Source organism: Cyprinus carpio, chromosome A8, assembly GCF_018340385.1.
Source record: "Cyprinus carpio isolate SPL01 chromosome A8, ASM1834038v1, whole genome shotgun sequence".
Classification (NCBI taxonomy): Eukaryota; Metazoa; Chordata; class Actinopteri; order Cypriniformes; family Cyprinidae; genus Cyprinus; species Cyprinus carpio.
Window position 1 is genome coordinate 26,899,021 of NC_056579.1, and position 25,399 is coordinate 26,924,419.

General features: G+C 40.8%; 1 protein-coding gene across 1 annotated transcript in view; it reads right to left on the reverse strand.

Moving 5' to 3' along the window:
• Nucleotides 1–15,599: 15,599 nt before the first annotated feature.
• The window catches only part of LOC109052355 (E3 ubiquitin-protein ligase MIB2-like), a 32,808-nt gene continuing 23,008 nt past the window's right edge, over nucleotides 15,600–25,399 (reverse strand). Inside the window, exons 12-20 of the mRNA XM_042761463.1 lie at nucleotides 25,025–25,173; nucleotides 23,829–23,985; nucleotides 22,805–22,959; nucleotides 18,723–18,849; nucleotides 17,831–18,055; nucleotides 17,230–17,408; nucleotides 16,954–17,144; nucleotides 16,732–16,797; nucleotides 15,600–16,174 (exon numbers count right to left, since the gene is read on the reverse strand). Coding sequence (XP_042617397.1) covers nucleotides 15,933–16,174; nucleotides 16,732–16,797; nucleotides 16,954–17,144; nucleotides 17,230–17,408; nucleotides 17,831–18,055; nucleotides 18,723–18,849; nucleotides 22,805–22,959; nucleotides 23,829–23,985; nucleotides 25,025–25,173 — 1,491 coding nt within the window. The 3' untranslated portion in view covers nucleotides 15,600–15,932. The remainder of the gene's footprint in view (nucleotides 16,175–16,731; nucleotides 16,798–16,953; nucleotides 17,145–17,229; nucleotides 17,409–17,830; nucleotides 18,056–18,722; nucleotides 18,850–22,804; nucleotides 22,960–23,828; nucleotides 23,986–25,024; nucleotides 25,174–25,399) is intronic.

A 25,399-nucleotide genomic window follows, 5' to 3' on the forward strand; every position in this document is an offset into this window, starting at 1 on the left:
TTTCTTTTGTATGTGTATACACGCACATTCTGGCCGTGTTAAGGCGTGTTTAGAGATCGCCGCGTTTCTTTAGTACATGTGAAGTCGCACAGTTTCACCATGTTAAACAATTAGGTCACTTTCAAATTAAAATTTCCTGATAATTTACTCACCCCCATGTCATCCAAGATGTTTATGTATTTCTTTCTTTATTCAAAAAGAAATTAAGGTTTTTGATGTAAACATTTCAGCATGTAGTAAACGTCATGGACTCCAAACGAGGGATTTGGATGCCATTTGGAGGGATTTGGTGGAGAGTGACGTCACTGCCCCAAATTGTTTTTGTTATTTCTAAGGAGAAATATATTTGACAAAAACCAGCACAAATCGAGCATAAACGAATGACACCAGTTTTGTGCGATTTAGACGAACTGGGGTGGAGAGTGATGTCACAGATATTTTGGTTATATCTACGGAAGGAAAATAGATACAGTGTTTGTTTTAATGGCACAAACGGGCACAAATTGAGTACAAATGAACTGCGCTGGTTTGGAGCGATTTGGGCAACATGGGGTGGAGGGTGACGTCACACGGTCAAAGAAATAATGTTTAATATCTCAAACACCAAACCAGCACAAACGTTCGTTTTTGCGGCACATATCAGCACAAATGTAGCACAAATGAATGGCATAGTTTTGGTGATTATTTCTTTTAATGGGGTGCCAACTTCACGGAGGTGGATGAAAACCGGGAGGACTGTGACTGTACAATAAACTGCCAAGTAAGTAACACTGTCTAGGCCCAGAAAAGTATGAAAGACATCGTCAGAATTGTCCATCTGCCATCACAAGAATACTTTTTTAAGCAAAGAAAGCATTTTATTTGCGTACAAAAAGTATTCTCGTCACTTCATAACGTTACGGTTGAACCACTGATGGTAGATTGACTATTCTGATGATGCTTTTCATACTTTTCTGGACCTTGACAGTGTAACTTACTTGGCAGTCTATGCGACAGTCACAGGCCTCCCAGTTTTCATCCAAAATATCTAAAATTGTGTTCCGAAGATGAACGAAGCTTTTACGGGTTTGGAACAACATGGGGTCCAGGTATTAATGACAAAATTTTCATTTTGGGGTGGAGTATCCCTTTAAGAGATGCTGCTCCAATATTGGTGACAGGGAGGAAATGGAGTCCAGTTACAGCAGTTGCTGATGCAAAGGCATCCTTCAGACACTGAGATACTGTGGGTCAAGTCCAATATGATAGAGGGGGACTTGCCTTGGGAATAATAACACCTACATGGCAGAAGGCAACACCAAAGGAACAGTGACATCTGGTGGTGGAGGTGGTACGCCATCAGGAGGAAGCAACTAGATGTGCTAGAGCAGTCTCCCAAGCCCAACAAGGCCATTGAATGAGGTGGGAAGGTATAGAACAGTGTAAAATCACTTGGAGTAAGCAGTGGAGCATGGAAACAAACAGGCTAAGTTTTATCGTTAGAGCCACATTTGATGTGCTGGCCTCTCCAACAAACTTGCGGGTATGTTGTGGACAAGACCAAGCCTGCCACCTGTGTGCAGCCCCGTTGAATATAGCCAGGGACTGGGAAATGCAAGTCGACTTAATCCACAGACTCATTTTCCCATTTGAAATTGAAGTCACCAATCTGCGCCCAGACCTGGTTCTCTGGTCCAGCTCCAGCCGGATTGTCATAATAGTCAAATTTACAGTCCCTTGGGAAGAGGCCATTAACAAGACCTTTGAAAGGAAGAAGCTGTAATATGCCAACTTGGCCACTGAGGGAAAGGAGCAGGGCTGGACAGTGAAAGTATACCCGGTGGAAGTGGGCTGCAGGGGCTTTGTGGCTATTTCCATTATAAGGCTGCTAAAGGAGTTGCGCATCAGAGGATAGGTCCAGTAAAAAGTAAAAGCTGCATAAAACATGAAACAAAAACATAAATAGTCCAGGCCTGGTCCTCTCTAGTCCTTCACTGTTGTTACTCCACCTTTTTTCTTTCCGGAGCTCCTCCGTGGGACTCGAGTCACTCATTATCATTTACTCCACCAGCCTCACTCCATTCCCACGGCTCTCAGCCCCGCCCCACTCATCACATGGTGCAAGTTTGTTAAGCAATATAGATAGCATTGTGAATTGAGAGGGATCCCTGTTAACTGCATAGACTTCTGACTAATGGTGGGAAAACTTTTAGAATTATAATATCACCAAGCCAAGTAAAGAATGGAGGGACTTAGATCAGTTGATACTCCATCAGCTGAGACTATGTGAATGATGTATTTGACCTTGAAACCTCTAGACCTACCTCCTCAAGGTGATCTAACACATTGAGGAGTCTTCATGTTCCTCCAATGTACCTCCAAACACAATCAGGTCATCAAGATATACCAACACCTGCCCTTCATTCCATTCGGAAGGGCTCATCCCTATGCCCTAATCCCTTCAAAGGGTTTACCCTCCAGAGTGAGAGCTTCAAAGGGTTGAAGGGTGTAGGGTACCAAACAACTGTTTCTTGAAGTGCCCTTCTGTGTCATCATCACGTGGCCACACTGAGGCGCTGTCATCATGCAAAGAATCTGCGCAAAGGATCATGGAAACCCGAAGTGTCCATCAGTTGTACCCTTCGAAATCCTTAATTCCGAAGGGCCCGTTGAAGTGGCCAGTTTTGAGCACTTCGGTTTGGAATGACCTTTCAATATAGCGGCCATGATTGTTTTCACTCTGAGGTGCCCTTTGGAGGGCGATATATCCCGTTTGGAACGCACCGCTGGAAATGTTTCCAACAGCCTTTTCAATGATCCGCTGAAAAGTCGCAGGGGCTCCAGTGACTAGGGCAGGGTGTCGTTAAATTTTTTTTGATATTGATACTGATACTGATACCGATACCTTGACTTCGATATCGGTTCCTGAATGATACTTTTTTGATACCAATTTTATGAAATCTATTTTAAAAAGACATTACCTCAGAAAACTTTGTTTTTATTTTTTTCAGCTTGATGAAATTTTTACAGACTCAATGACTCATCTTCTATCAAAGACTCATTACTCAGGAGCCACTGGCGCACAGAGATGGGCACTCGAGTTAGTGACTCGTTGTGACTATAAAGTCGATTGATTTTTTTTTAGACTTCAGACTTGAGGAAAGGGACTCGTGAATATTTTAAAAGCAACTCGAGTCTTTCATCCTTAAATACTTCTGTAACTGATTTTCAGAAGGCGGACCGCATCCGCACCCCGGCATCCATCCGGTACGCGAGCCGTAACACAGCACCATTTTAAGTGAACAGTGCAGCAGATCACATAACAAGCGCTCGTTTATGGTAAATATTTTTCAGCACTGTATTCTCTAGTATTTTTATCTAAATCCAAACTTTATTCAAGCCTTTCAGGATTATTTCGTTTTGTATTTTTATCTATATCTATATGTGTTTTTCTCTCTCTTTTTATCTCTGTTTGTTTTTTTTTTTTTGGAAGCGCGCCGGCGCCAATTTCAACAGCTGCGAATGACGCGGTTATTTTAACAACAGAAACACGGTGAACACCAAAATTATAGATTACTTTCACTAAAACATAGCAAAAAACAACAATTCTACAAATATAGTTATTTTTCTGGTAACAGTTTCTATAAAGCCTGTATTTATAATACATTATAAAGTTATATAAGTCATTATAATGAATGCATAATGCATTATAAAAAAAATATATATGTTGTATATTCTCATGAATATTCTTAATAAAAGTTTTATTGTATTATAATATTTACTTATTTGTGGTTATAGCTTTTAAGAATTTGATTATTTATAACACAATGAACATGTTGCATCCACTTATGTTACAATAGATTATATTTCTCATAGTTATAATGTATCATAAGTCTAGTATTTTGCCATCTTATGCTACTTTAAAGCAAACAAAGACCACTTATAAGTAATAATAATAATTATTATTATTATATTTTTTTTCCCCAAAAGCCATAAGATCAGATATCAGATCAGATGAATGTGTAATATAACACATTTGCTTTAAACTATTTTTATTGTAATATCAGTTTGATTATTTTGATGTTACCCTTTAGACAGCTGTTGATAAGTAACTCTGCAACTACTGTACATGTCAACTAGCAGTCATTAGAGTATTAGTATATCTGCTACTGTAAATATATGCTAAAACTTTATTTTGATGGTCCACCAACAGATACACTGACTATAAGCAACTTTGCAAGTACGTCAACATTCTACATACCCTAGCTTTAACCTAAGCCTACTAATACTCTAATGAGAGTTAGTTGACATGTAGCTGAAAAATTGTTTATAGTCAATAGTCTAAGGGGACCATCAAAATAAAATGTAGGCTAACCATATAAAACTTTGCATTTTTTTCAGTTGAAGAGTATTAAGCTCACATCAGTTAAATAATATTAGCCAGGAAACACTTAAATAACACTCAATACTGTGTAGATCTTAAATAAACAATGTCAAAATATGATAGAGTCCATTATACTGTAAATAAAGTAGATTATATGGTGTTCATTGTGTGTCATAAATAATCATACTCTTAAAAGTTATAACCACAAATATGTAAGTATTATAATTGTTGTTATGATTATTCATGATCTGATATATCATTATAAGGTTTTTTATAATGTATTATGCATTCATTATAATGCCTTAAGAATACCCTTATGATGTATTATAAATATGGGCTTCATAGAAACTGTTACCATTTTTCTTACTGTCTATAACTCTCTTATAACGAGGAGACGCTGGAGAATACTTTAACTTGACTTGACTTGACTTTTAATTATATAAACCAAGGGAAATAAACTCGGGATGACGTTTAACAGCAGACCAAGGAACAAGAACTGGAAAACACTGAATGAACACACCTGGGATCAAATTAACTACACGAGGAACACCTGGAATTAAATCAAACACCACAATGGGGACAGGAACACACACAAAACACATACATATTATGGTGCGACTGTCAACCCCAGGGAGTTAATCTGTAGGCTAAGAACATTTCAAAAGAATCATGTAATTATAATGGAGAAAATTGTTAATTGGCTACGATAGAACTTAAACTTTGAAACTGCTAGTTAACTTTCTTTTCTGTTCAAGATGAGAAAGTTTTGATTATTGTAGCTACATTGTTTTTAGTAGATACTGCTTTTAAGTAAAATATTAAAATAGTATAGGGAAACCCTGAACAGAAACAGTACTTTTTCTGTCACATGGCCTTGCATGTATCTAAATGTAAAAATACAATAGGCTACATGTAAAAATGTGTCTTTTTGTTTTTTGTTTGTTTTTTTGTCTGGACCTCTGCTTGGAAGAAAATATAGAGGCTTCACCTCTTGGAACTTTAATTGAATATCCCTGACTTATATCATAAAGAAATACTTTATTTGCATGGTTTTGTAATATCTGTGTAACATATTTCCTTATGTCATGGTAGACCAGAATTGACTACACAATTTTTTTTTGTCAACTTTATTTATACAGTGCTTTTTACAATACGGATTGTGTCAAAGCATCTGAACAAAATAACTTAGGAAAACAGTGTGTCAATAATGCAAACTGACAATAGTAAACACTTATTTTTCAGTTAAACAGTTTGTCTGTTACGACAGTCACTATGTCAGAATATGTGATTTTGATTCATAAAATCTTGACGTGTTGTGAACAAGAAACATGTCGGACTATACGACGTTACCCGACCATTCAAATCATGCTGTCATTAACAACATGTGTGCTGTCATCAGTAGCGCGAGATGAGACATAATGTGCTATGAGCTAGCAAAACAGTGTGTTTTGCCCTGTCTTGTCATCAGAAAAGCCAAAAAAGTAAAAAAAAAAAACCCTGAAAATGGACACGAATCTGGATGGGATGAAGACGATGGTATGGACTGTCAAAGAGAAAAATAGTTTTTTATTTGACCTTTTTTCACTGTTTTGTGGTAGTCCCTCATCATGAATGCAGGAGTATTGTACTGCACAGCATGCTCTAAAAAGGCAAATAAGATAATGAAAATGAAAAGGCACATATTTATAGTGTGGTGTGATCATGTGTGTGTTCATCACATTGATTTTAAAGAGACAACTGTATGTGATGCCTTACATAGGCCGAGCGCTACGATCAAAGATCACAGAAGATAATGATCGGCATACGGTAAATAAAAATTACTACACCTTGATCTACATGACTATTTTCACAAATTTACTATTCTCTCACTATAGTAAACATAATTGTGCTTTTTGTAGTAAATCAACAGTAACCACAAATTTAACATAGTTTCATTATAGTAACTATAGTTCCCTGTTAATATTTCATTCGTACTGCGTCTTGTTAAAGATGCTTATGGGTAAAACTCCTTTTTCTCCAATGACTGAAGCCTTTTTTAGTAACGCAGTGTAACTGCATGGCCATTGGTTCATGCAGTGAATATAAAATGAACCAATGGCTCGGCAGCGGAGCGTTGTTTCAAATGCCGCGCCGTTTGCCACTGACGGTCACGGCGAGTGCATTTCATGCTTAAGCTCCGACGAGTCTGGCCCAGACCCCGCAGCTTTCAAAGAGCTGCGCAGCACAACTGGCCTGGCCCTTCGCGCCACCCAGATGACAGCGCAGGTGATCGGCAGATCCATGGCCAGCCTAGTGGTGCTGGAGTGCCATTTATGGCTAAACCTTACGGAGATCAAGGATGCAGATAAGGTCTCCTTCCTCGACTCCTCGGTTCCCCTACTGGCCTGTTTGGACCTGCAGTTGAGGGCTTCGCTGAAGGCTTTACTGCTGCACAGAAGTCGTCCCAGGCAATGCGACACTTCCTGCCAAAGCGCTCCAGCTCTATGGCTGCTCCTAGTCGCCCCAAAAATGTGCCGACTCAGCATCCCACAAAGAAGATGATGCCAGTTGGTTGCTTGGATGGTTAGCTAGGGCCTAGCCTGGACTGCTGTTCTGCTAGACGCTACCAGTTCCCTAAACGCCAGGGCCCCCAGTGTTGTACGTAAAAACGGTTCCCCCAGCCGAGAGCGAGTCAGGCGTTTACAGCTGTTACTTCCTCATCCCCAAGAAGGATGGCGGCCTAAGGCCCATCCTCGAACTCAGACACTTGAATCGGGCCCTCATGAGATGACCGTTCAAAAGGATCACATTGAAACAGATCCTCTCACAAGTATGCCCAGGGGACTGGTTCTTTTCTCTGGACTTGAAAGATGCTTACTTTCGCATCCAGATAGCCCCCCCATCACAGGCGATTCTTGAGATTCGCCTTTGAGCGAGTGGCTTATCAATACAAGGTCCTTCCATTTGGGCTGTCCCTAGCTCCTCGCACTTTCACAAAGTGCATGGATGCGGCTCTTTCCCTGCTGAGACAGATGGGAATCCGCATTCTGAATTACCTCGATGACTGGCTCATTCTGGCCCAGTCGGAGGAAGAGCTACTATCTCACAGATCCCTCCTCCTCAGCCACCTGGAATGCCTGGGACTCAGGGTCAATTTTGCCAAGAGTGCGCTGTCTCCCAGCCAATGGATATCGTTCCTGGGAACAGTTTTTGATTCAGCCCAAATGAGAGCGATAGCCACACTGGAACGTGCGCTGGCCATCTAGCAGCTCGTGGCATCATTCAAAGTTGGAGCCACTCGCCCTCTCAGAGCGTTTCAGAAACTGCTCCGCCTCATGGCCTCTGTGTCTCCGGTACTACAGCTGGGCCTGCTCCGTATGCGGCCCCTTCAGTATTGGCTGAAACCATAAGTTCCATCCCACGCCTGGCGTCTTTCATATATCTTCAAGGAATAGTGTGTCAGTTAAAGCCGTCTGGCTCCTCTATTGATGCTATAGAGTTTCAGAGTTAAAATTGGTGAACAGAGTGTTGATTTCTGATGTAGCTTCTTTGTCATGTGGTGTTCCCCAGGGCTCCATTCTAGCTCCTATTCTCCTATTTCTTTTTTCACTCTATATGCTCCCTTTGGGTTCTATTTTTAGAAAGCATGGTCTGTCATTCCATTGAAATTTCGAAAAAGTGATTCATGCTTTTATTACATCTAGATTGGACTACTGCAATTCGCTGTATGTAGGGATTAGTCAGTCAGCCCTATCGCGCTTGCAGATAGTTCAAAATGCAGCTGCTAGGCTTTTAACATGCTCCAAAAAACGAGAGCATATTACACCGGTTTTACGTTCTCTACACTGACTACCCGTGCGCTATCGAGTTAATTTTAAAATTCTTCTTTTAGTGTTTAAATCATTAAATGGTCTGGCCCTTACCTATCTTTCTGACTTATTGACTGAACACCGGCCCTTCTTGTCTCTCCGGTCATCCAACCAGAGGTTATTATGCATCCCTAAATCGAGGCTGTTATGCAGGGGCGTTTTCTTGGTAGCTGCCCCTAGATTGTGGAATGCCTTGCCCCTCTGTATTAGATCTGCACCTTCACTATCTGTTTTTAAATCTATGTTGAAAACTTACCATTTTTATTTGGTGTTTTGTAACTGAGAATTTTCTACTGTACTGTTTTATAGTATTATTTTGTATTGTCTTATTGAAATGTTTTTTTTTGTTGTTGTTGTTAAGCACATTGGTCAATCCATGGTTGTGTTTAATAGTGCTATATAAATAAAACTGACATTGACATTCAATGCCTCATGGGAGTAAGAGCCCATTCAACAAGAGGCGTGGCCTCTTCCTGGGCTTGGTCTAGTGGTGTGTCCATTGCAGGAATTTGTGCGACGGCTGGCTGGGCCTCGCCGTCCACATTCACCAGATTTTACAGTCTGGACGTCCTGATCTTACAGACGTGGGTCCTTTCCAGAGGTGGGTAGAGTACCCAAAAACTGTACTCAAGTAAAAGTAAAAGTAATTATAGAAATATTTACTCAAGTAAAAGTACTAGTCTGAATAGTTACTTGAGTAAGAGTAAAAAAGTATCGGATAAAAAAAAAACTACTCAAGTAATTAGTTACTAGTTAATTTGGGTCATATACTGAATATCTATAGTCTATTTTTATTTAGATATATAGATAAAATGTATGTAGTGTGTGTGTGTGTGTGTGGGTGAGTGTATTTCATCAGCCTTTACTCCAGTCTTCAGTGTCACATAATCCTTCAGAAATCATTCCAATATGTTGATTTACTATCAGTGATGTTCTCTTTAGTTTTCTATATCATCAAAGAATCCTAAACAAAATGTCACATGTTCCAAAAAATATTAAGCAGCAAAACTGTTTCCAGCACTGGTAATAAATCATTATATTAGAATAATTTTTTGAAGGATCATGAAAACTGGAGTAACAGCTGATGAAAATTCTGATTTGCATCACTAAAATAAATTATATTTTAAAGTATGTATTATATATGTATAAATAACCTCTGACACAGAGAAGAGTGAAAACTCCTCACATGACCGCTAAGATACCGAACATCTGAACATAACGAACCAAATACACATTGAAGGATCTTCTTCTGTCTGTTCTGCAAAATGTAAACAAATCATTAGACCTATTTTTGTATTATTGTATATTACCAGATTCTACAAATACAAACAAAAAAACACATAAACGGATAAAAAGCTGAAGCCTGTTTGTCTAAAAATATGCACATAACATCTGCTCAAAATTCACTGAAAACAGAAAAGGATCAAATGAAATTGAAATCAAAGACCAGACATAAAACTGACAATAGGCAAAAATTGTAATTAACAGACAATAAATACAACAGTGTTGTAAACAAAGGATTTAAACAAGAGCTAAAGTTAATAAAAACGTATTGCTCTACTTTAGTTGTTTCAGATGTTTTTTGAGTGAGGAAGAAGGGAATGTATTCAGTTGGTACAGTAAGTTTCTGCAGGTGTGTGTGTGCACAGGTTGTGGGGTTTAAATGTCCCCACAGGGATAGTAGAACCTAAAAACAGCTACACTGTGGTGCAGTCAAAGGTCCTCGGAAGGAAAAAAGATTAATAAACACACTAAATAATGTTTTAATTAATATATAGAAATGCAAAAAGATTTGTGTGAAGGGCAGGGGATAGAAATGATCATACGCTCAGCATACAAACAATAGAAGACGGTGTAGTGCAGATGTAGACAGTAGTGCAGTACAAGACTACAAGTTTTGTCAGTATCTTGTATTCTAGCCAACTACTTGTTAAAAAATATGTGACAGATTGTTCTACGACAGTTCTGCTGTGTGCCATTAGGAGGCACTACTTTGTTATGCATACTGAAGAGCTTCCCTTTGAGTCGTCCAGTGATGAAAGACAGGCATCTGATTACCTGAATATGAGACCATGTGTGTATTTAGGCCCATCTCCTACACCACGGGTGCGATTCACAGGGAGGACCGTTCTCAATTTTGAGCTTTGCCCACGCTGTGAAGCCAGTAGAACAAACTCTGGGTTTCAGAGTAGTTGACAAAACCAACCCAGTTAAGATTCCGTTCATATAAACAGTATGTATGTGTGTGTGTGTGTGTGTTTGTGTGAACTGTGTGTGTGTGTGTGTGTGTATGTAGTATGGAATGATAAACACATCTGATGGTGGCTACATTACTTGACCAACTTGTCCAATAGTTAAAAGTGCCCTAATGTTTTATAAAGAAGTCTCTTCTCCACTCATCAAGGCTCCACGGATTTATTTGATACAAAAAAGCGACGACAGTGAAAAAAAAACCAACTGTTTATTCTGTGCAAAATTTGTGCGCGGAAGTCGAAATGATAATGGCTGCCAGCGCTGTTTTTGTATTATTTTTAAATATAAGATCCCAGTGTTTTTAAGTTTAAGATCCCAAACTTTTGAACGGTAGTGTGTATACACATACACACACAGTATATATACACACACACACACACCTTGTTTAAAATATAAGATCCCAAAACGACGGTGCCATCGAGCAGGCGTAGCAGTCTGGCTCGTGGACCAGGCAGGGCTGAGTGACATTTTGCTGGGGATTGGAACTCGCTGCCGGCCGCCCGTGATGTGGATTGCGGCTGCCGTGGTGGAGGGAGCGGAGGAGTCGCCGCCGTTTTGGCCGGAGGAAGCCATCCGCCAGATGGGACAGCAGGGAATGGGGTATTCACCCTGCACCCGTTTGCCTAAAGGAGCCGTAAAGGTTAGTTCGGGCGGCGGCAGGAGTTTCGTGTCGTCACCGAGGGCCGTCCAGTGCCACCGCCATACCGCGGAGGACTTTTTAGCCGGTGGTGCCCCCGAGCGGCAGCGTTCTGGGAACCATTTTTTTTTTTTTTTTACATCCACTTTGCTCTCAGTCTGACTCCTCATCCTTCCAGTTTCCTTGTCTTGCAATGTCTTACCCCCAGTTTCCCGCAGGTCACCGTGAGCGGTCCCCCCCAGATATGTTTTGTACAGTTTGGTTTTGAAATTTGTTAGATTGAATAAGCAGTGTATTGTAGTAAGTTTGGATGGAAATATGGATCTATTTTGTAAGGATTGTTGTAAAGTAAGTTACCAAAGCAATAAACATCCTCACCTGCTCCACCAGGGCGGATTCAATCCACCTTCTTGAGCGTGATGGAGTGTTTGTTGGGACTTAGCTCGAGATTATCAGGGCGGTAGCCGGTGATGGAGTTTTGGACGGGTTTTAAGAATTACTGGCCCGAGCCTGTTAAGTTCATTTAGAAAAATGTTTGGAGCATTTTTTGTTTATTAAATATAAGTTTTAGTTTTTTTTAAAGTAATCTAGCACCAAGCAGTTAGTGGCAGACAGTGAGCCTATGTTTGATATTTTTAGCCTTCTCAAATCATCAGACTTGCCTAAAATAAAATCTATAGTATATAAAACAGTTCAAGCATGGAACAATGTTTAAACGTTAGACCCAGATAAGACGGTTGTGCTATATCCAATAATTGTGCGGAGACGCTTCAGGACATTGGATTTATTGCCAGCGTGATCACTTGCCTGTTTTTTTTCAGTAGATACGCCGTCATTTTTGAACATAAAGGTAAGAGTAATACATCATTCGTAACTGCAAAGGGTCTTTTATTTGTGTGCACTTGCAATATCAACAAAACGTTTTATAAAATAAAGAAAACGATGCGCTTTCTGCCGTCTCGTCTTTAGTACAAAAATGAACCGAAACTCAGTGAAAACATGCCTCACAGACATGATAAATATAACTATAGAAAGCTTTAAATGATTACTTAATGAAATAAAACGAATCGAAAACAAAAACTCTTTCATTATAATCATAATCTGTAAAGATGCACTTCTCTCTAAAGGCGCGTCTAATGAGGAGACGACGAGTCCGGATCAGCAACTTCATCCTTGTGACACAGACTCAGAAAACACTAGTTTATTAGTAAATAATTCAAATATCTTCTTACTATTTCCCCGTCACATTTATGGTAATTACTTTTGGCCAATGCTCTGCGGCAAGCTTGAGCTTATTGTGTGTATTTGAACAGAGAACTGTTCATCTGCGCCGACGGCACGCACCATACATGCTGCTGCTGGGGGACAATAAACACCGTCGAGTCACTCGCAGGGTTGCACAGTCTTGTGTTGATTCCACCAGCGCGCCAATTTTAATTTTTTACATCACTATTTGATTGATGCCTAAAATATGAAAATAAGGAGAAGCCTAAAACAGGCCCGAGGCCTGGGCGGAAATGCAGGGCTCTAGTCGCTGAAACCAGCTTGGTGAAATAGTCCATTACACTGTCGTAACTCTGAACTGAGGGATCTGTGAGGAATGACAGAATGTCCTTACATCCAGAAGCCACTTCATTAGTATGGGGGGGGGGATTAATTATAAATATGTATACTGCACAAAAAATTTAAAAAGATATTAGTCATACATGTATTTACTGACTAATGTTTTAATTAAATGACTAATTATAATTTAACCCTGTTTGAACACACCAGCGTGTAATATTCTAGTAGTCCAGTGACCCTCCATGAGCATAACTGAAGAACTCATTTTAGGAAAAAAAAAAAAAACCAGGACAGATAATATGATCTATTATGGCACGGCTGTGCACACATTCTGCACACTGTCATTGTATCTTGAAGTCTTTAGTGACATATAAAGACACTCGTAATCAGTCCAGTCTGTACACTATAAAACACTGAACATTTCTCTAAATGACTAACCACATCACCTCAATACCTCACTTTCATATCAATATTGAAACAAAATTCATTGTCAGTTTTATTCATTGGTAAAATCCTTGGATCCCACCACTACAAGCACTCAAGAAATGAAACCATAAATATATGCTTATAAAACAGTTCAATATTTACTGCAAAATATTTTTTACAGAGTAAAACTTGAAAACAAAAAAACAACAACAAAATAAATATGGGAAATGGACAGTAAGGCCAACATCAGAACTGCACATAATGAACTGTATAAACATGTTGTAAAAGATTTCCTTGAAGTAAAACTCAACAAACCATTTCTGTGGTTCATTAAGTTTTTGACCTTGCCCGCTGACAACTTTTTTATTACTTTTGAATTATGATTATGTACAGCACAAACAATATTATTAAAACTGTCAAAACAAATGAACAGTTCTAGATGAACTCTAGATATTCTACATCAAATAACAGCAACAAAAGAATTCTGTGACTAAAGTCAAGTTAACTCTGAAGCTACTGGAGAAATGGAGCCAGTTCTGATCCTAAAGCCAGCGGGAACCTCAGAATGAATGATGAATGACGTTCACAAGATCTTTTGCCATATACATCATATCACAAACTTCAGGATACTGTGTATGTTAAACAGGAATAATGTACGAAACAGCAAGTGCAGTGAATTAACAGTAAGACTGAGTAGAACTGATGGCTTCCGGACAGTTGTTAGCAGAATTAATAGCTTAATTAAACTAGACGACACACTGTCCTTCTATTCTAAGATGTCACGGATGACTTTCACATTAAACCACTGTTCTCTTAATTGAAAAAGCAAAAGAAATTAGAAAACATCCAGCCCTGTGACGAGGGCCGATAAGTTAAATCAATACATCACATAGGCTTCACACAGACACCATGCTCTCGTACGCATGTGTGCGCTCCTACACACGCTGACAAAATTTGGCACTAATACCGCCATCGCATTTCCCACGAACTGCAAACCTTTGCAGCGGCTGGCGTACAGCAAGACATTCAAATCCACGTTTGTGTTGGCTATCCCAAAAGAGGGAGCTATAAAAAAGCCCATCACAGAATGACACGTACAATAAAACAGAATAGACTCCATAAATGCACACAGCAAAGCCCTTCCGGAACAGAAACACTTCATGGACAATTAGACTCTAGGAGGGAATATGAACTGGTGCTGAAGTACTTCAGGCCTTTGAAATATTGTAACTAACGATGGTAAAATACGCTTTCTGACCAAACTGCCACGCTAACACATTTCTTACATCCTAATAGCAGGTGAAATACAATCACCATCACAGAAATAGTTACCTGAAAAATGACAGTTCTCTTATTTCCTCACCCTCATGCCAGACTCAGACTCCTGCTGTCATTCATTATTATTATTAAGCGTTAAGCATTTTTAAGTATCCTGCACAATTTGGATGATGGCTCTTTTTTTATGGAAAAGAGTTACAGTATGTGCTGACTCTTCTGTGTGTTCCACAAAAAAACTAACTAAACTGACACGGGTATTGAATGGCACGGGGTGAGAGAATACTGACAGCAGTGATGAAGTCCTTTCTTGAAGTCGTTTTTGACAATTCTAGAGGTCGTCCAATCACCTACAACCTTGAAGAGTTCCCAACTCATCTTCACTGTTAAAACAAGTGATGTTCAATCCCAGAATACAGTTAGGCCAAGCATTACTGTGGGATATATGAGGCTAATAAACACGTTATATAACGTCATGCAATGCCAGTGGATACGGTTGCACGATTTGTAAAGTTTGTAAAGTTTACAGTGGGTTACAGACTTGCATGAACCTGAGAAAACTAAAGAACTCCTAGGATTAGGAAGCGTTCAGCACCAATGCTGACACAAATCAATCTACTGTTATGCTATTAAGGGTCTTTCCGTCGGACCCTCGCACAGACACAGAGCCGTTATCACACTATGGGTACTCATAACACTACAAATGGTATTCGTGACACAATATATGACGTAGATAATACACTCACCAGCATGCATTATGTATATCTCTTGCTTGCGGAAAGCTCGTGTAAGTTGTAGATCTGTGAGTGGCTCTGGGACGCGGCTGCTCTTGAATGGACATCAGACTCAGCTCAGAATGAAGTTAGCGTTTGAAGAGTTAATCGAAGCAGCAGCAAGCCCTGGATCACCGTGTTTGGTGGGATCTCATGGAAACCGGGTCATATTTCACCCCAAAATCACATGAACCAAAAGAACAAATTACATTTTACATGACGCCGGTTTTTAAGTGCATTATATTCACTGTAAAAATACTGTAAAAACGTTTCTATTGGCATAAATTAAAGCTAGAGTAAAACCAATACTGTACTACCATGATGCACACACACTTAATATTTTGAGCATTGAAGGGGAACATGTCACAAAATAAAATTCTGCACAATTTTTTTTAAAATGATTTATTTCTTTTGTTTTTTTTTGTTGTATATTGTGGAGGTGGTGACGGGTTTTTTGTGGTGCTTTGATTTCGGTCACATTTGTGTTAGGCTTCATTATAATCTAGCTCCTCTGGTGTCTGACAGACTCCTCTTCTCTCGGTAATACTGTAGCTGCAGATGTTCAGCCGGGCTCCGAGCAGATGTCCGACCGATCCAAAACCAGGTCCTAAATCGCTGAAAGCCCTGCTGATGTTCAACGCGATGCACACGCAGACAAGCAAAACCAAAGGCAGTCATTGGTTGGCCATCTATCCCATCCTCCGGTCCTGCTGCACGGCTAAATGATGACGCTCAGGACAGGACAGACGATGAAGCACAAACAGCCGAGCGTCTTCCCTTCAGAGCCCCGCGGATCAGACGAACAGCTGGATCCTCTCGCGGATGGTCTGCCGGCAGATGGGGCAGGTCTTGAGCGCGGCGCTGCAGTCGATGCAGGAGGCGTGTCCGCACTGGAACACCAGCTTGATGTGGTTGTCGATGCAGATGGGGCAGGTGATGCGCTCCTCCATCTGTCTGTAGCGCGACTGCAGCTGCTCCAGCAGGTTGTGCTGCTCCGAGTTCTCTGAGCTGGGGCTGCACTCCACCTCCGTCTGGTCTGCTTTCAAGAAACACAGATCTTCAATTCCAAGCAAAACGTACCGCAATTCAACAAAATGTAAGAGCAGGGATTAGCCAAAGAGAGAACTAGAACTAAAATAGTAATAACAGCAACGAAACAGAGAACGGGAACACAGGTCCTTTCATTTTTAATTACTGGTAGCTGTGTCATAACAGTGTTTAGTTCCTTTCATTTTTACTGAAGCGAAAGAGCAAAGTTTGAGAGTAAACGTTCACGGGACACTAAAGTACAGCTACGACCAGAGAGAACACAACGGCCCATAGAGGCCTGCTGAAAGCTTGGTGATTCAAGCAGAACGTCACCAAATCAGATTAATTAAGAGCTGAGCGTATGCTGAGCGTAACACTACGTGCTCATTTTAAAAAGGGCGTCATTAACTGTTATTAACTTTATTTTGTTCTGAAGTGTTTAGCGTTTGGAAAGCAGGCCATTGGCGCAACAATACCGTTTCTTCTCAGAATGAAGCAAAATGAAAAAGCGTTTAAATCTTAAAGCATCAAATATTACCGTAATTCAAATGTAAAAATGCTTACCTTGCCGGATTTTCTTTGTTATTGTCACCTGGCACCGGATACACTTCTTCATTCTGTGAGCACATTCTGAGTAGATACAACACAGGACAGAGTTTCTGTACACCAACTGTACCGGCGAGTAAAAACAACAATTTGTGGCCAGCTTTTTTTTTTTTTTTTCTCTCTGAGTGAACCTATATTTTCATCTAACAACATCAGGTGTGGACTGTACAGGAAGCTCACCCTCGCAGGCGACGCTGTGTTGACATGGAGAGAACAGCACCAGCAGTGCGAGCTCGGAGCAGATCAGGCACTCGCTGGGGCCCGTCACGCTGGGCATGGCCAGGTTGGTCATGGTGTTGGGCGTAGTGTGTACCCTCCTGAGACTGCTGCTGCTGCTGCTGGTGCCCGTGCCACACGTGACGGCCTGAAGTCTGGACACACAGACACACACACACATGACACGTCTACATCACATCTGGTCAGATCCCTCAATCAGTGAGCGCACGATCAACACACCTGTGCTTCTCTGCGAAGCTCCGGATGAGAGTTTGTACGCTGCTGTCTGTAACCAGGTCCAGTGGGCTTTTACCTTTATGGTTGGCGTAACTGATATCGGCCCCTTCCTGTGCCAAGAAGCAAGCGATAGCAGCTCCTACGTTCAGCTCCGTGTTTCCCATCAGCCCTGAGCTACACAACTACACGCGCAGAAGGAAGGATACACCACTGATTATTCTACAATACAGCACATGTGCATCATCTTTTGAGTCAGGTACACTTAATCAGTCCATGAGAATAATAAGACACTTGGGCTGCTGATGAACTCAGTATCAACACAACTCATCTTTACAATGCAGGGGAAACACTTGAAATGACTAAAATCATGAAAAGATACTTGAAGACCTGGCAGGCAAAACATCCTTAGAACTGCAGCACAAGCCAGTCAAGTTTCCATTTGTTTCCAAGTCACAAATATGTCGATCTTTTGTTGACCGGACTTAGTTTACCATCTGCTCTCACTCAGTGACTCAAGGCTACGCAGGACGGGACGGAACCATGCAGTGAATGTTATTTTGTTTTATTTGTAACTTTATTTGTAACTCCACTCTCCTGCTCTTACCCTGCTGTAGAGCGCCGCTCCTTCGCCCTCGCCGCTGCTCATGACGGAGGCCAGCTGCTGGCGGCTGAGAGCCGTGTGCATGGCCGTGTCTCCATCCTCATCCTCAGCGTTGACGTCTGCCCCCTCCGTCACCAGCAGGGCCACTAGGGCCACGTGACCCTGAGTCACGGCCAGCTGCAGCGGCGTCTGATTGCGATTGTTGCGGATGTTGATGTCACAACGACCCTTAAAGCCAAAGAGGGCGATCAAAAGTTGGACACACTGAATTGAGCTTAAATATTCTTAATTTAAAGGCTTCTGTTTATATTTTGATGAGCAAGAATTAATTGTGCAGACTAATGAATTCGAGTTATGTTACTGCAGTTTGACCGCATGTTTAAATTATCATCTACATTCTGAAATAGAGAAAAAAAAAACGGTATTATAAATGGTTCAAAACTTCCATTCTCTGCTTTAAATACCTACAAAACATCCCAAAGTAATAAACACATATGAAGCCACCAGATGGCAGCACACTCAGTTCATCAAACACTGCATCACACACACTAAACACATGCTATGATAAGACCCAGGTCATCACAGAACAGTGACTTCACAAGCCTGAAAACACACTTGTGGCATTAACACAAAAATACGTTTCTTTAATAAAAAGGGTGTTTACATATTTCGTTATTCTCAGCTTAAATACACCAATGACTCTCAAGTTGTTTAAACGGTTCTCTTTAGGTAAGACTACTGTTCTACTGCAGATGAACATGTTATTCTTCAAAAACTGTGCAGTTCTGTAATTTGCTGCACACTTTCCACTTCGGCTTCCACTGTAGTTGTATTACTGTACATGTATTTTGCCCATGTTTTAAGCAGAGTAAACTGCAATCTAAATCTCTCCCACCTCTTTGAGGAGAATCTCAGCTACATCCCGGTGGTTGTTCAAAGCGGCCAGATGCAGAGCAGAGAAACCATCTTCCTTCTTAACGTCAGCCAGCTGTCGCGCTCGAGCCAAGATCATCTCTGTGGCTCTGGAGGAACACAAACACACACGAGGACGGTCAGCCCCGTATGATACCCACCACGTGAGAAATGGCACTCCAGAGCCATTAGGACTCGCTCAGTCACAGTTGACATTTATATCTGTTTTCATACACTCTCAGAAAAAAGCTGTCACATGAGAGATCACATGAGAGACATGAAACTAGAAGAGTCAGAGACAACAGTCAGTGTAGCGTCATTATAGAGAAATACCTGACCCACTGAATGGCAAGACTGAGCAGTCACTTCCAGCGCTCCAGAGAGGTCCGGTCGAGTGTGTGTGGGGTGATCAGCGGTGTTCTGAAGTGTGTGTGCTGGTTTAAGCTGATGTCAAACAGGATTCAGCAGCTCTGCATTACAGCAGATTACACCTGTGTGTGTGTGTGTGTGTGTGTGTGTGTGTGTGTGTGTGTGTGTGTGTGAGAGAGAGTCAGTCAATCTAATTGGCTGCTATGTCACCAATCTGCTCATAGTACTAACCTTGATTCCTAACAAAACACACCCGCACACACTCAGCCATGACAATAACACTCATTTCAGTAGGGCTGGGAATTGAGAAATGCTTCCATTTTTTAAATGAAAACACACTGGAATGATTTCCGTGACATTTTGTCAATGCAGAAGTAAAATGATGCAGCCAGGAGTTCGTGGTTTCAAATAACACTCAAGAAAAGTCCATGAAAATAAGTCCAAATGATCCGTGAAGAATTTTCCGTATTGGTTGTTGACAGGTGTTCTACAGGTATTGTGAGTCACACATTGTGTTTTAGAGTTGAACTAAATGTCCAAAAGATGAATGACTCTTATGACTCGCTGGCTCTTTTCACAGACGACAGCTCTCTTACTGGATCACTCGAGGCACTTGTTAAATCAACATCTGACTCACTCACCTTGTGATCTGAAATGTGTCAGTGTGTACTCGGTGAGACTTAATCAGTTTAATAACTGATATATAGCTAGGACTGTAGGCCATTATACTGAACATGTGGAGGTGACTGTGTTTGGGAAATAAAGGTGTGTGTGTTAGTGTGTAACCAGAATAACAAGTTTTACTGTTGACAGCTCATCAGCAGGACCATCCAACACACACTTATCTAACCTCATCTAATCTAAACAAGGGACTTCTGATGTTTTTACATCAAACTAACAGACTGAGAGACTACAGGCGATTCCTAACCAGGTCTAATGCAGCCAGACTTTTGTCTATTGGTCTAAAGTCTGGTCCACACCGCATCTAAGAACCAGAAGGCCATCAATCAAATCATGCAACAGTCTCTGTGAACAGCTGCATAGAAAACACTAAAATAACAGAAAGGTGTGTAGACTTGTCTAAATGAAATGAGAACAGATTTTCAGATATAACCAACAAATGAAACTAAATACTAATTGTGTGTTGAGTTGTGTGTTTGTTAAAAGGAGGGATGTATGTATGGTTTCTGTAACAATGCTGACAATAATATGTTCTAAAAATGATGAGATGATGACAATCCAACAGATATTCAGTGTACACTGCAGCTACTCAACAGTGTTTGAAGTCCACAGCAGAAACTGTAAAGGAGATGCTCTTTTTGTACAAGTGCTAAATAAGCACAGATAAAGAGAAGTAATGATTATTATAAAGCTGTGCCACAATGTGTTGTTATTTTTATTATTATTAGAGCGCAAAATAATGCCAATGATTGTGATTAAATTTGAGCAGAATAATCTTTTAAAATCATTTTAACTATTATACATCAAGACGAAAATATGACGAGAATGTGTAAGTTTCCACTGACTAAAACAAGACTAAAATTCTCAGACATCTAACAGGACAAGATGACTGAATATGATAAAAACTAAAAGTTAGATTTGACACAGGACTAAGACTAAATTATAAAAAGCTGACCAAATGAAGAGTACTTCAGTAAAGAGCAGCTCTGACATCCCAACATTACCAGCACTGCAGATGATGAACCTACAGTACACTACAAATCTACTGAACATAAATGATGTAATACAATCATACAAACATATGTATACATTTACTGCAAAATATTTAAATAAATTGTCTGAATGCTTCATGGGGGCCAACAGTGTGCGGAGTTATTCTGCCACAATCTCCATCGTGTCACACAACTCCTCTGATTAGTGGACGTCTCTCTTCAGGATTATAGCAGATCTTAACCTGGACTTCAGCTATTCGAAAAGCACTTGTCCCTTGAATAGATTTAGCTTGTTTGTCTCTGGTCAGCATCTCAGAAAATGAATATTTCTTATTTGTCAGAATTGAAATGGAATGATTTATGCTAAGATCTGTTCAAGTACAGGGCTCATGGGAGTAGAGAGTAAACATCAGGTGCCGAATGGTCGCTCTGGGTCATGCTAATATTCCCGCGGCTGGCGCTGTCAACACCCACATACCACAACTGTCAGAACAAGACGTGTTCATATAGTGTCTGGATCCTGAGAGGACGTGATCGTCTATCACTGCCACAAGGCTTTAATGAAAAAGAAGCACACCCTCCGTTAATACTCACAACTGCATGTGTTTCACCACAAAGAACTGAAGACTTCCATATCTTCCATATCATCAAAGGCTGTGCGTCATTCGTTAGAATCTGACTGATGTCAGCACGGGCAGCTGTGTAAGGTGCGTCATCCTCAGAAAACACGTCCCATACTGCACTGCACACAGGTTCATTTCTTGGTGTTGGTCACGATCTGTCTGTGCCGTGAGTTATTCTTGAAAACTAACTAACTAACTAAAGCTTAACGTCAGGCCTGTTTAGTTGATGGTTAGAGTTCAACTGATGTTCAGCACTTATGGAATTTAAACGAGGGCTGCATGATCTGATGAAATAATGTCAAGTTTCATGCACATATCAATCCCGCTCTGATGGTGCAGAAATCACACATTCAAGCTTAATTAATATCTGCCAACCAAATATTTACAGCCCTAGTTGATAAGAATGTTTTTAACTCTTACCCTAAACTGAAACCTAAATCTGACTGGTTCATAGCGATGTTGTTCCAGGAACTACTAGTGCAGTACTTGTGTAAATCATGTTTAGCGTGCGAGGCCGAGGGAGGGACGCTGTGTGACAGCCGGGTGTCCCTCTGGCTCTTAACTCTGTCACTGTTATCAAAGAATCTGGGTCACAGTTCTCGTGACGCCAGAGGATATGTGTACAAGCTCGTACGTATTTACCACGCGTCTGCAGCTGATGGGCAGCCGAAGAGCATGTCCTGGATCTCTACAGGAAGGGGAGAGCAGGAAATACACTGAATCTGACTGCCACAGCCCTCAGGAAACGCCACATTCAAGATGCCTTGCACTATACGTTTCAAGTTCATCCAGCTGGGATTGTGGAGAATCAAATACAAAGCTCGGTTTGTGAGGTCAAATAATGAGTTAACCAAAGTGTTATAGCTTTCAGCTGATGTTAGCCTTGAGGTCATCTATATGTTAACACCAGGGTTGGGGAAAGTTACTTTTAAAAGTAATGTATTACAATACTGCGTTACTTCATAAAAAAAGTAACTTTTTATGACTTTTGGTATTTATGCATTACGTTACTGTTGTGTTACTGTTTGTCACCTGGGCTGGGCTTGCTTATTTGTCTTTAATAACAAAAACCCCAAAAGTTATATTTTTGGTAACTGTAAAGGCCCTTTCACAGCAGAAGTGAACTGAATACACCTCTGCACCTCAGGAGAGGCGTCAGTGGATATATAGGAACTTGCTCTGCTTACTTGAAAAAGTAACTCAAGCAATGCATTACTTTAGTAGTTGCTTTTAAAAAGTAATCTGATTACGTAACTTGATTACCCAACACTGCTCAACACAGCCACTGCCGAGCTACTTACAGACGCTTCGAGACGTAACTCTTGGGAAAGGTTAGTTTTCAGTGATTTAGCTCAGGCTCCAGAGAGGTGTGTAATCCACGAGGACGGCCGGATACTCACAGTTTGTTGCCCTTCAGAGCGGCGTGGTGCAGCAGGTTGAAGCCGCGGTTGTTCTGCTGGGTGAAATCGATGCTGGGCACCACAGTCAGGATTTCAATGATGCTCCTGAAGTCTTTAGCAACGGCATCATGTAAGGGTGTATCTCCATACGAATCCTGACAACACATAGAAACATGATGTTAGTGCACACCGGTAAATCTAGTTTTGGCTAATTCTAAAGGGACACTCTGCCCTAAAATGAAAACTCTCTCATCATTTGCCCATCATGCTGTCCTAAAATGTCAAATCTTTCTTTTCTTGGCTGTGTGCACTTTACATGAACTCAGAGATGGATCTGGAAGAGATGGAAACTTTTATACTTTTGTCTCTGTACTGAATGTGTTTCAGTGTATGCTGGACGCTTGCTGGCTCTGCACGTTTTGTATATTTAGAATATTAAAAAAAATAAAAAAAACGAAAATTGTATTTTAGCAGAATTTGTTTGCAAAAACAATATTTAAGCAGCGCTGAAGCAGTAGCCATTCAAGTCCGAAGGTTTTCAGATCAGGAGACACATAATGCTGCCCTTAAGAACTAAGATGAGTTATGAGCTTAGCATGCACAGGATGATATTGCATTATTTAATATACTATTAATGGAAATAAAGAAAAACATTATTTTTAATGATTTTGTTTTTCGAAAAGAGTGTCATTAATGTAAATGACAAAGATTTAGCTGAAACAGAATCAACGGACTATGAATTGAGATGGAAAGTTTCTGCCTATAGGTTATAATTAATGCTGTAGATATAGTAATAAAAGCACCAGCAGCAACATGCCACTAGGACCATTTCCACATTAACATAAAAACAATAGGATTAGCATACAAATCGAATTGAGTTCCTACTGACTTCACAAGTCCCCCTTTAACAAACAAACACATAAAAACAACAAATAAAACCCCTGCATCATTTAAACTCCAAACAGATCACTGATCCAGTTCTGAAAGCACTCAGATGCCCGGCTGTGTGTGTCTTTTGTCTCACCTGCAGGTTGACGTCTGCCGTGTGCTCCGTCAGCACTCTCACCACATCCGTGAAGCCTTTATTGACAGCGATGTGCAGCGCCGTACACATGGAGTTATTCAGCAGGTTCACACTGGCTCCTTTACTGAGCAGCAAGCGTGTGATTTCTGCCTGATTCCTGCACACAAACCACATCTCAGAGACACGCCGGAAAAGACATTACAGTGAACATCATTTAGAGGAACACACTGCATGAGTCAAATACAAATACATCGAGACCAAGTGTACAATTACGGCTTATAGTGGGTATACATCGAGACCAAGTCCCGAAAAAAATTAAAAAATAAAATCAATGAGTTGTGAAAATTTCAGGCTGCAAAGCAACACAATTGAATTACGGCTTATAGTGGGTCTAGAAGAGAATCACCTCCCTTTAAAATAATCAAATTGTTTATTGTGAAATACTGGATTCTCATGCTTTCATAAAGAGTTTGTTTTTTGTTAATTGATTGTTTTTCTTTCTTTCTTATTCCTGAAACTAAACAAAGTTGAAGGTTTTTTAAGTGTTAAATGTTTGTCATTCACACTTCAGAGCATTAAATCAGCTAGAGGATCTAAACTAAACTCGTGTGGGGAGCTAGTAATGCAGCTACATCAGTAAGATCTGCCAAAATCCCATCAAATGCCCCAAATCATCTCTGCTTGGGGATAATGTGAAGTGCAGCTGCTCTGTACCGGCCAGACGATCTCCATCACTGTGTCAGCCACTAGGGCCCACAGACATCAATCCACCGGCAATATAAATGCCTTAACGTGTACTTTAGAAGTTTAAAAATGTCATGATTTAGTCTGACTGATATTCAACCAGTCATGTTTTTGCAGAGGTGGACTAACAGCGCTAGATAACGCCACTGTGGCTTGGTTTTGCTCTAGATGTATAAACATGAATCAGACTACAGCTAGCCGTGGCACGGTGTGCTTTCTGAGAAACAGAGGTGACGCTTGTATTTAATCCTTTAAGTAATCTGCACATGTTAACATACACAGTGTCTCTGGAGTGTGCCTTCATCTTAATGAGTTTAATACAGCTGACTGAGGACGAGCACAGAACAACATTTCTGTTGCACAGAACGTCCTGCATCTAATACTGGGTAACGCACACATGACCTCTTCTTAATAACCAGCTCTGGAGGGCAGGAATAAGCACTGGCCCTCACCCGAAGGCTGTGTAGTGCAGTGCAGCGTCTCCGTCCTCATCTTTAGCTTCGATGCTGCTGTTGGCCTGAAGAAGAGCCTTCACCACCTCCACGTGCCCCTGATGAGCGGCCACCTGCAGAGCCGTCTTCCCCTGGTTCTTAATATCCACCTGAACACAGTCACACACAGCCTGCGTTCAAACACACTTCTGACAAGACTCCTCCCATCCACCTGCCCAACCAACCTACTTAAAGCAAGAGATCACACAAAAAAAGGAAAATGTGCTGAACATCAGGCCGCCCAAGATCAGGATGAGTTTGTTTCTTCATCAGGTTTGTAGAAATGTAGCACTGCATCAGTGTCTCATCAATGGATGCTCTGCAGTGAATGGGTGC